The sequence below is a fragment of the Malaclemys terrapin genome, chromosome 20 (genome assembly GCF_027887155.1).
Source record: "Malaclemys terrapin pileata isolate rMalTer1 chromosome 20, rMalTer1.hap1, whole genome shotgun sequence".
NCBI lineage: Eukaryota > Metazoa > Chordata > Testudines > Emydidae > Malaclemys > Malaclemys terrapin.
In genome coordinates, this window is record NC_071524.1 from 14,465,791 (window position 1) to 14,477,036 (window position 11,246).

The window sequence follows — 11,246 nt, forward strand, 5'->3', positions numbered from 1 at the left end:
CAGATCAAGTCATAGATCCAAGCGACCATGGTGACCATCTAGCCCGACCCCCTGGATAACAGGCCCTAGGACTGCCCTGATTGATTTAAAGCAGATCTTTTAGAAAAAAAAAACATCCAAGCTTGGCTTTAAAATGGCCAGTGATGGAGACTCCACCACCACCCTGGGTAAATTGTTCCAATGGTTAATTAGTCTCCCTGTTAAAAATGTACGCCTCGTTTCCAAAACTGAATGTGTCTAGCTTCAACTTCCAGCCCTTGGATTGTGTTAGACCTTCCTCTGCCAGAACAAAGAGCCCATTATCAAAGATTTGTTCCCCATGTTGGCACTGATAGACTGGGATCAAGTCACCCCTTAACCTTCTCTTTGTTAAGATTGAGCTCCTATCTATCTGTTGATCACTTTAAGGCAGGTTTTCTAATCCTTTAATCATTCTCGTGGCTCTTCTCTGCACCCTCTCCAATTTATCAATGTTCTTCTTAAACTGTGGGCACCAGAACTGGACACAGGATCCCAGCAGCGGTCGCACCAGGGCCAAATCCAGAGGGAAAATAAAATCTTTGCTCCTACTCAAACTTCCTGTTTATACATCCCTGGATCGCATTAGACTTTTTGGCCACAGCATCGTACTGGGAGCTCATGGTCAATTGATGACCTTTTTCAGAGTCTCTGCTTCCCAGGATAGAGTCTCTCTTCCTGTACAGCCCACATTTGTTCTTCCTAGATGTCTATATTGACATTTAGCCATATGATAGTGAACACATTGTTTGCTTGCACCCAGCTTACCACGCGATCCAGACCGCACTGTATCGGTGATTTGTCATCTGCATTGTTTACCATTCCCCCAATTTTGGGGTCATTTGCAAACTATCAGGGATGATTTTATGTTTTCTTCCAGGTCATTAATAAAAATGTTAAATAGCGCAGGGCCAAGAACCAACCCCCGGAGGACCCCACTAGAAACACATCCAGTGGGTATTGCTGGAGGCAGGGTACTACTGCAGTAATTAGGGAGAGGCAGTGATGCCTAGTGGATAGAGCACCAGATTGGGACACAGGAGAGCTTAGTTCTATTCTTAGCTCTGCTGCTGGCCTTAGGCCAAGTCCAGTTCTGTGCCTCAGTTTCCCCATCTGTAAAATGGGGGATGGTGCTACTGTCCTCATTTGAAAGCTATGGGTGGTAGGAGCTAGGTTTTATTATTCAGGGTAGGCACCATCTCTGAGCCATTACCGTGACGCCCAAGGAGCAAGGATACCAGGCTGCTACCTAGAGGGACCTACAAGTCTCATCCAGGACTCTGGGCCCAACGAACCAGTGAACCTATTAGCCCAATATGGCTCCAGTTGAGATGGAGCAGTGGTTCACTGCACGCTGAGAGGACAGACTTTCCTAAAAAGAATCAGGCCTCACCCCAGGGAGAAAGGACCTTTCCCTGCATTGCGGGCTGCCCCAAGACAGCCTGCATTCTCTAGGAAAACATGAGGGAAAAGCCTTAACAGGGGACACGACAGCTCCTGAGAATTGCACTAGTGGCCTCTTTCATGAGACACCAGGGTAAATTCCTGAGCAGTAGATAGTCCAAGCTCTGGAGAAAGCCAACTACTGCAAGAGCCCCGTGTCTATGGTGAACTCCCTGCAGCATGTGAAGGTCACACAGCAGCTCCTGACCAGACCCACTTAGCTCAAAATATTAAGTATTACAGCCAAAATAGTTCAGTCCTGAAATGGCAACTGTGCATCATGGCTCCTGTTCTCCTCTACAGGCTGGGCTCCCCAGCCAGACTACATCTCCCATGATGCACTGCCTCCCTTCAAAAGGAAAGACTCTGGTGCATCATGGGAGTGGTAGTCCAACCAGGGAGCCCAGCCTATGGGGAGAATGGGAGCATAAGGTGCCTAAACTATAACTCCCATGATGCACCACAGCAGCATTTCAAAATTGAAATAATTTGGCCGGAAACACACAGTTGTGGGTTGTTGGTTTTTTGGCCAAGATTGTCCATGCAAAATTTAGTCAAAACAATTTTTTTCCATGGGGGAAAACCTACCCTCTCCCCCATGTACCTCCTTCCCCACCAGAGGCCACTGGACACCGAGCTCACTGAGAACATGACCCGCTCCCAATGCCGGACAACACCACCCAACAGGAGTTTCCTGCATGCACCTCAGAGCCTTATGTCAAATCTACCTCCAAGAACCCCACCCCCACTCCCTCCCTCCTGCTGCTGCAGGACCCTTCGGAGACCACCCCAGAGGAAGGAGTGTTTCACAGATGGTTTATTTCAATACATCACTGGCCATATGGTATGGCTGCCACTCACCAATGGATAACACACAGTTGTGGTCCCACTTCTAGTGCAGACTCGGCACACACACGGACATGAACGGAGCTGGGGGGTTGGGGGGTTGGGGGAAGAGACAGCGCGCTGGTTATATGGAGGGAAAACACAGAGGTTCGGGGATGGTTGTGTCAGGGCCCCAAAAAAGGTTTTTGTTTTTTTTTAAATACAGTCGCTCTCTCCCCTTAGACCCACCCACCCGGGATCTCAGCTGCCGCATTCGAGCATGGGGGAGGTGGGACTGAAACTTTCGACTTGTGGTTCTTATCCATTTGAGGGGGTGTCCTCCCCCCTCCCCCCAATGGAGAGTGGCTAAATTTGTTCTGAGACAGTCACTGATTCAGGGACTGGGTGCAAGGAGGAGTCCCGGGGCAGGATGGGGGATGGGGCCAATTCGATCCAGTTCTCTCATTCCAAGGACTGCAGCATAAGCAGCTGTTTCAGGACTTTCGTTTGGCTCGTCTCGCGGATCTCGCCGGCTAGGAACATTTCGTCCACCACGGTGTAAACCTGCCGCAAGAACAGACCACCCGTGAGCCAGGTGCACGGAGGACAGCCTCAGCGCTGCCTCTCCCTCTGGGGCACTCTGCAGCACACTGGCAGCGCAGTACGCAGCGCCTGGGTTCATCCACCAAGTGGCACCGAAAAGCATTTCCAAGGACAACGCTGTGACAGGTTCTGCCATTTGCTGCGTCCCAAGTGCCACGGGAGGGTAAAAAGACTGGCACCCGTGTCCTCCCCCAGAGCAGCGGAGTGACCCTGACACAGCGGGACCCTCGTGGGACTGAGGCCTGGCAAGTGGGTCCATAGCCATCAAATAGAGACCAGCATGCTGAACCTCTCCCTGCTACATTCCAGCCCTCTAAAATCTCCCAACCTGCAGGGGGGGAATTTTCTACCGGAATGTCACAGAGTTGCATGGGATCTGCCCTGTGAAGCTGGAAGGGTCATCGGGGGCAAGGGCTGTCAATTTAACACGTTATATTTTGAATCTTTAAACCTCCCTCCCCCCCCACCCAGGAGAGAGAGAGAGAGGTCAAGCACGCTCAGCGCAGCAATGATTCATAGACTCCCCTGCCAGAAGGGACCATTGGGATCATCTCGTCAGATCGCCTGTGTAGCACAGGCCCCATAACAACTCCTAGAGCAGATCTCTTAGCAAAACATCCACTCTTGATTTTAAAATGGTTAGCGATGGAGAATCCACCACGACGCTGGTCAAATGTCCCAGTGGTTAATGACTCTCACTGTTAAAAATGGACACCAAATTTCCAGTCTGAATTTGTCTGGTTCCAGCTTCCAGTTATTGGATCATGTTAGACCTTCCTCTGCTAGGCTAAAGAGCCCATTATTCAATATTTGTTCCCTACGTAGGTACTGATAGGCAGCGACTTGATCCCAGTCTAACAGTCGCTTGGTTAAGCTAAATAGATTTAGCTCCTTGAATCCATCACGATAAAGCATATATTTTTTTGGCCACAGCATTGCAGTGGGAGCTCATGTTCATCTGATTATCCACCTCCTTCCCCCAAACCTTTTTCAGAGTCACTGCTTCCCACGATAGGGGCCCCCAGCCTGTAGGTACATCTGACATGAGACTGTGTTATGCAGTAGCTGCATGGAACCGCAGAGCGATTGGCCCCGTGCTCCCCTCCCCGCCGGGCTGAGCTCACCTTGTAGAAGTTGAAGACCAGGTCGAGTTCACAGACGTTGTGGAAATATTCATTCAAAACCTGGGCCAAGAGAAAGGAGAGCTGGATTTCAGAGACCGGGAGAAGGAGGGAGCCACGCCACCTTTCGGTCAGAGATGCTAAAGTCACAAGGGACCATTGTGATTGTCCGGTCTGATCACCTGCATAGCACAGCCCACAGACCCCCACACAGGATCCCTGCCTGAGCCAGAGCAGGTTGTTTAGAAAGACACAGCCAGCCTGGATTTATGACTCCAAGGGATGGAAAATCTACTGTCTCTGGGTCAGTTGTTCCAATGGTGTCAACCTTTCCTCTAGTTTCAGCTTCCGGCCGCTGCAATGGTTCAGACCATTGCCTGGGCGGGATATGCCTCAGAAAAGGGTCACCAAAGGAGATCCCTTGCAGCCAGTGGAATCTGCAACCCTGACCCCCTTTAACACACGCACAGCCCCCAGTCTACCTGAAGGACGAGGCACCCTCTTTATGTCCCATCACAGCCGAGATCAGAGGGGCAGGAACTGCTGACTGTCCTGTCAGGACAGAGAGGGGCTGCAGAAAGTAGCTCACGGTCCTTTTAGGGCTGCCATCCCTCTGAGGAGCTGGCACAAAGGACCAGGCCACAAGACAGCTCAATTGAGTCGTACTAAGGGAAGGGCAGAGGCCGGGGGCAGTGCTCACCTCCACGAAGTTGTGGATGGCCTCCAGGTAGGCCAGATTGTTGTCATTCACATCCACACAGATGCAGAAGTACAGCCCCGCGTAGCGGCGGTAGATGATCTTAAAATTCCGGAACTGGAAGAGAGAGGAAGAGGACCAGCTGACGTCTGTGCTGCCCACTGAGATGCACCTGGATCAGACAACCTCCGCTCACTTCCTGCTAGCCCCCTTCTGGAGCACAGAGCAGCCAGTCAGAGACAGCACGGCCTGAGGGGCCACACATATCACCGGCGATACTCGAGTCTATAGAATAATCCCTAGCTCATGTCTAGCGCTTTTCACCCTTAGACCTCAAGGTGCTTTATGAAGAAGGGGCAGAATCATTAGCCCCATTTTACAGATGGGGAAACTGAGGCAGAGAGAGAGGCAGCAATTTGCTCAATGTCACCCAGCAGGCCAGGGCACAGCCAGGAATAGAATCCAAGTCTCCCTCCCTTGAGTCCCAGTCCAGTGCTCCACCCAGTAGGCCACATTGCCTCCGTATCCATGTCATCAGCTCATGACAGCTCAGTGTCGGCCTGCTGCCTCCCAGGCTGATCGGAGCGACTCCAATGAGATGAGGCATTAATGGCTTGTGGCTGGAGGAGAGATACCGGAGAAGTGCGAATCCCTACGCCTCAGACAGACGAGCTGGCTCCCCGCTCAAGGGGACCAGGGGCTGAGCGGCTGATGTGATCCACCACCCCTAGACTGGATAATGAGCATGCTGTATTCGGAGCTGCCTCGAGGGCACCCACAGGCTGCAGCCACAGCAGGACCCAGCAGCCGGAGGGCTCGGGCATGGAGATCTCCAAACCCAGGGTTGGTATAAATGGAAGGGTTGTACCAGAGAGGGTGAGATTACACCTGCCACAGCCTCGGAGGCCCTGCAGTGTAGGCTGGGGCGTCGGTCGGCTGCCTGTTTGGCACGCCAGGGCACCTTACCTCCACGAAGTTGGTGTGCTTCGCGTCTCGCACCGTGACCACGGCGTGCACCTCCTCGATGAGCTTCTGCTTCTCGTCATCATCGAACTGCATGTACCACTTGGCCAGGCGCGTCTTGCCGGCCCGGTTCTGGATGAGGATGAAGCGAATCTGCACAGAGAGCAGGCAGGGTTACGGGCATCCCAGCCTGCCCTCCCCACCACTGGCACCACACACCCTGGACACTGCTGCTCAAATATGGGGCAGCCTGCAGGCTCTTGGGAGGGTGGTGCCTCCTCTCCCCCTCACGTCAGCTGGCAGAGAGATCAGCTGTTCGGAGCTGGAGCCACCAATGCAGGGACCTTTACGCTGAACTGCAGAAAATTCTGTGACTAGCTAGACTTCCTCTGCCCTGTGCTCATTGGTTATTTGCTCCAACCCCCTCCCTCCCTCAGCCCCAGTCACCCTGTTCTCCCCTGCGCTGTTCCCCTCCTCTTTCCATTGCTCTGATCCCCTCCCTAAGTAATCCCATCTAAAAATAAAGTCACGGCACAGCCATGCCCATCGTTGCCATCACTTTGTTCACGCTCGCCCCCTCGCCCCACCCCAGCTCTGTCTGGTCTATTTCGATTGCCAGCTCTTTGGGGCAAGGGCGGTCCACTACCATATGTACAGCACCTTGCACGACAAGGCCCCATCTTTAGGCATGTAATAAACATGATTGCTAAGTAGCAGCAGCTGCGGGGCAGAGTCTGGGGGCTGCTGCTTTATGGAGATGGAGCCGTTGCCTCTCTGTGGGTGCAGCACACCTTGGCAGGAGGGTCTATCTGAGCATGCTAGCATGCCAGTGTGGCACGTGCCCTCTGCAGACACAGCTGTGCCTTAGCGAGCAGTCGGCACAGTATGGGGTAGAAGCAGCGGTCAATTTACCAGTCCCACAGGAGGTTATTCTCTAACTCCCAGCTGTTCTTCCCATGTCATTCTGCATCCTGCATAGACCTCCTTCATGGCACTCTCCAAAAGGGCCCTGGGTCCCCCAGGCAGACTGCCCCTGGCAAGAGTCTAAGATCCCTAGAGCTTGGTTCTCATTGCCTGGCCCATGTAGTTCACTGGCTTCCTGGAAGCCCTTCCTACGGACAGCAACAGCAAGAATCAGGCAGTGCGGGACAGGACAGGGCAGATCTCCCCCTCACCGAGGAATCTCCCAGAGGAAAGAGACGCAGAACTGCCTTTGAACATGGCGTCTTCAGTGGGCATCTCCCCCAGCCTGCCCCACTTTGGGGGCCCTTTGTCAGCTGCTCCGTCTGACAAGTTCATGTCCCTCCCTTTCACCCGCTGGCCTCCCGTGGCTATGCACATAAAGACAACATGTCTTGTGCCTCCTCCCACCCCACCCGTTCTGCTGGGCTGTGTGGGGAACAGATAAGGGAGGGGATGTCGATGCAGGGATGCCCCAGAGCAGGAGAAGCAACAGGCACAGTTTGCGACTCCTCTGTCCATTCCCCTGCTGGTCCCAGCCTCTGTCTCATGTCACAGCCATAAGCCGGGCACGTGTGGATTCTCCTTCCCTTTCTGAGGGCTCCTTCCCAGCACCAGGAACCCCACCGTTGATCCAAACATCGTTAAAAGATAGACGGCTAGATTCTGGCTACTCTGAAACTGGTCAGCATATTAGTCTAGAAAGTCCCACTTCTCTGAATTTTGCCTTCAAGACATCTGAGCTCCAGAGACTTAAATTTTTTTAATTGAAAGGCATCTTCATCAATTGAATCAAGAATGTTCTTTGGTTCAGAAGGGCAAGGTCCATCAGCAGAGACAATAAACGGACCACAAACAAATAAAAGCAAATCCTTCGGAATTTTTAAATTCTCAAATCGCATTTTAAAATTTTCGATCAGATGGTTTAGGAATTCATGCATTATTTTAGTCTCTAGCAACAACATGCAATGTGGGAAAGTGCAACATCTTTCCTGTTAAGTTTGTCTGAAAGATTTCAAGATTCCTCTGAAAGGCACACACTTTTTCAAACAAATCCGTGACACTGCTTGCATGGCCTGGGAGCTGCAAATTGAGGGAATTCAAGTGACCAGTAATATCACACCGAAAAGCTACCTGTGACAGAGGGGACATCATTCATAAATTCCAGAACTCGCGAGCCTTGTTGGTCTTGTGGTTTGAAAGACATTCTATTATTTCTTTTTGAAGTGCACAAAACCTCTCTAACACGTGACCACTAGAATCATAGAATATTAGAGTGGGAAGAGACCTCAGGAGGTATCTAGTCCAACCCCCTGCTCAAAGCAGGACCAGCACCAACTTAACCAGTGAACATCACTGTGCTGCAACAGGTCACTGTATTCGGCTGAAAAGTCTTGTAAAACACCTTTAAAAAGACGATGTTGTAAGCGAGAAGTTGACCATATGTAGTTCACTAATCTTGTCACAATACTCGCTCTTTTTTTTTCCAAAATCCCCAGACAATTTACCACAGAGGACAGTCTGGTGAATAATGCACTGAAGTGTATTTAATGAAGGGTGTATCACTGCCAAACGTGAGGCAAAGCTCTTCTCTTTCCCTGTCACATAACAAGCAAGTTTACTCCGTCTGTAACAAGCAAGTTTACTTTCTGCAGACCTAAACCTTTTTTTTCCCCCTCCAAAAAAGCCTTTTACTTTTTAAAAAATGCTCTCTTCTGTAGTGTAGGTTTCTAATGGTATAAAGCACAAAAATTCTTCCTGACAATGTCACTATCATAAAAATCTAACCAACAGCAATAAACGGGCAGTGTCACTTAAATCACCTGATTCGTCCACTGCAAGAGACATATATTTGGCGTTTTTGAAACCAGAAAGCAGTGCTGAGAACTCATCCTCATAAATTAGCTCCAATCGTCACACTGCGGTGGAATCAGATAGGGCAACTTGCTTCACACGTTTGACAAGTATCAGAGGCGTAGCCGTGTTAGTCTGAATCTGTAAAAAGCAACAGAGGGTCCTGTGGCACCTTTAAGACTAACAGAAGTATTGGGAGCATAAGCTTTCGTGGGTAAGAACCTCACTTCTTTTTATCTCTGACCAAAAGCTCTGCCAGCATTTCCAACGGCACTCCTTGACAAGCTCGGCAACCAGGAAAGGCTGTTTCTTTTTAGCTAGGACCAACATTATCCCAAATGAAGCAGCTATTGCTTTTTCCTACACAGTCGCTGATGTTATGAGAACGACATTCGAAGTGTGATACAAAGATGTCAGATTTTCAGTTTTGTCACATCTTGCAACATTGCCACGAGGACAGGCCTTATGGAAGTTACTGTGCTTTGCTTCCAAGTGGTGCCTCCCGTTGACGACCTTACGGATGGATATGCAGTGATTTGGCACATTAAACACAAAGGTTTTGCGTTTAAATGAGGTGGCATCATAAAAAGAAAATCTCCTGTCCAGCTTGGGTTAAAAGCTTGGGTTTCACTGTCAACTCTGCGATGTTCACTCCCGCTCATGTTCATCTTTGGCTCCATTTCCATCACTAATGAAAAAATGGGTGACGTCCAAGCACCATCATAGCCAATGCTATCGTGAGAACTTAAGATCCAGTTAGTTACTAACTAAGGAAGTCATAGGCAAATGATAGGCAGCAGATCACTGTTGGTGAATTTAATTAGACACTTTTTAAGGTGAACTGGTGGGCACATTTGGCCTGCAGGTGGCCTATTGAGTATCACTGGTGTAGGGTGTTTCAAACTCTATTAATCAAGGCCTCAGGAGACAGACTGAAGGGGACACTCCTGCATTTGCAGGGAAGTGGACTGGAGAATCAAATAGATCTTTTCTATCTCTAACTTTTGCAATTCAATTATACACATGCAGAATTCAGTCCTCAATCTCCAGGGCCAAGCCCATATGTGCTGGTGGTTTTTTGGTGACCATCCCATCAAGATGGTAACAGCTTTGTCTCACCCAGCCCATGACAGCTTGGAACAACTGGGTTAGGCACAGAAGCGTCCAGATGTCATTATGAATCCCCTGTGCTACCTGGATTAAACCAGACTAGGTCAGATGGGGCCACTCAAGGGATCCAGGAACCCCTTGGTTGGATGATAGTATCCGGCCAAATCTGTGATCATCTAAAATCTCCCCACTTGTCACAATGCCACACCACGTGGCCCCTCGGAAATTCATAAAGACAACAGGGACTAGAATCAGAGCCTCCTGCCCTCGCCCCTTAAAGCGGAAGACAATTTCCATGATCAGCTGGTGCTAGGCAAGGGGACCCCTGAATAAACAGCTTTCTGCATCCCACACCAGAGACAGCTGCTTGTCGGCGGCAGCTGAGCAACCCCCATACACAGCCCATGTGGCGGTACGAGTGCTGTCAGAATTACAGAAACAGCCCCAGCACCTGTCTTCTTCTGTTACCTACCTCCAGTCCTTTTGCCTACCAAATCTTACCCCGCAAGAGCCTCCCTCCTCAGGCCCTGGGGCTGCTCCCTACTTCCCCAGGGGTGGGGGAGCTTATACCCCAATGGTGCACCCCCTTTCCCCTCCCAGGATAGGGAACCTGACCCCACATCCTTCCCTACAGAGAAACCACCAGTGGTGCCTCTCCCCACCCCCTCAAGAGGTCATCTAGTCCTGTCCCCTGCACTCCCGGCAGGACAAAGTATTATCTAGACCATGGGGCTGAGGATTCTGACACAAATCACTCCCCTATAAGGGCCCCAATTTTCCCTTTGCCCAGGGATGAGACCCACATCTCACCCAATGGTGCCCCTCCCCCAGGGATAGGGAAGCCAGACCCACATCCTCCCATAGGGTCTCCCAATGGTACCCCTCCCCCAGGGATACGGAGCCAGACCCACATCCTCCCATAGGGTTTCCCAATGGTGCCCCTCCCCCAGGGATAGGGAGCCAGACCCACATCCTCCCATAGGGTCTCCCAATGGTGCCCCTCCCCCAGGGATGGGGAAGCCAGACCCACATCCTCCCATAGGGTCTCCCAATGGTGCCCCTCCCCCAGGGATAGGGAGCCAGACCCACATCCTCCCCCAGGGATAGGGAAGCCAGACCCACATCCTCCCATAGGGTCTCCCAATGGTGCCCCTCCCCCAGGGATAGGGAAGCCAGACCCACATGCTCCCATAGGGTCTCCCAATGGTGCCCCTCCCCCAGGGATACGGAGCCAGACCCACATCCTCCCATAGGGTTTCCCAATGGTGCCCCTCCCCCAGGGATAGGGAGCCAGACCCACATCCTCCCATAGGGTCTCCCAATGGTGCCCCTCCCCCAGGGATGGGGAAGCCAGACCCACATCCTCCCATAGGGTCTCCCAATGGTACCCCTCCCCCAGGGATACGGAGCCAGACCCACATCCTCCCATAGGGTCTCCCAATGGTGCCCCTCCCCCAGGGATAGGGAAGCCAGACCCACATCCCTCCATACAGCCCCCCCCTGTGGTGCTCCCCCCTTACCATAATGGCCCCGTCTTTGCCAGGACCCCCCAGACCGTCTTCTCCTCCGCCCTCCGCTTCTTCACTCCTTCCCTTCCCTTCCCACCGGATATCCGGCGCCCTCCCGTCGCGCGGCCTGCTGGGAGCCGTAGT

The 11,246-nt window shown here is 51.7% G+C and overlaps 1 protein-coding gene across 1 annotated transcript; it reads right to left on the reverse strand.

The window, feature by feature from the left end:
* Window positions 1-2,260: 2,260 nt before the first annotated feature.
* Window positions 2,261-11,246, reverse strand: AP2S1 (adaptor related protein complex 2 subunit sigma 1). Its single transcript, XM_054010024.1, has 5 exons — window positions 11,115-11,246; window positions 5,674-5,823; window positions 4,711-4,824; window positions 4,014-4,073; window positions 2,261-2,850 (listed from the first exon to the last, which is right to left on the reverse strand). The coding sequence occupies exons 1-5, from the start codon at window positions 11,115-11,117 to the stop codon at window positions 2,749-2,751; spliced, it is 429 nt and encodes a 142-aa protein (XP_053865999.1). The 5' UTR covers window positions 11,118-11,246; the 3' UTR covers window positions 2,261-2,748.

Excerpts from the sequence above, each read along its gene's own strand:
- AP2S1 (XM_054010024.1), bottom strand. Across the intron at positions 4,074-4,710 it reads CCATCCACAACTTCGTGGAG|GTTTTGAATGAATATTTCCA; the intron begins GTGAGCACTGCC and ends CTCTTGGCCCAG. Across the intron at positions 2,851-4,013 it reads TGGTCTTCAACTTCTACAAG|GTTTACACCGTGGTGGACGA; the intron begins GTGAGCTCAGCC and ends TTCTTGCGGCAG.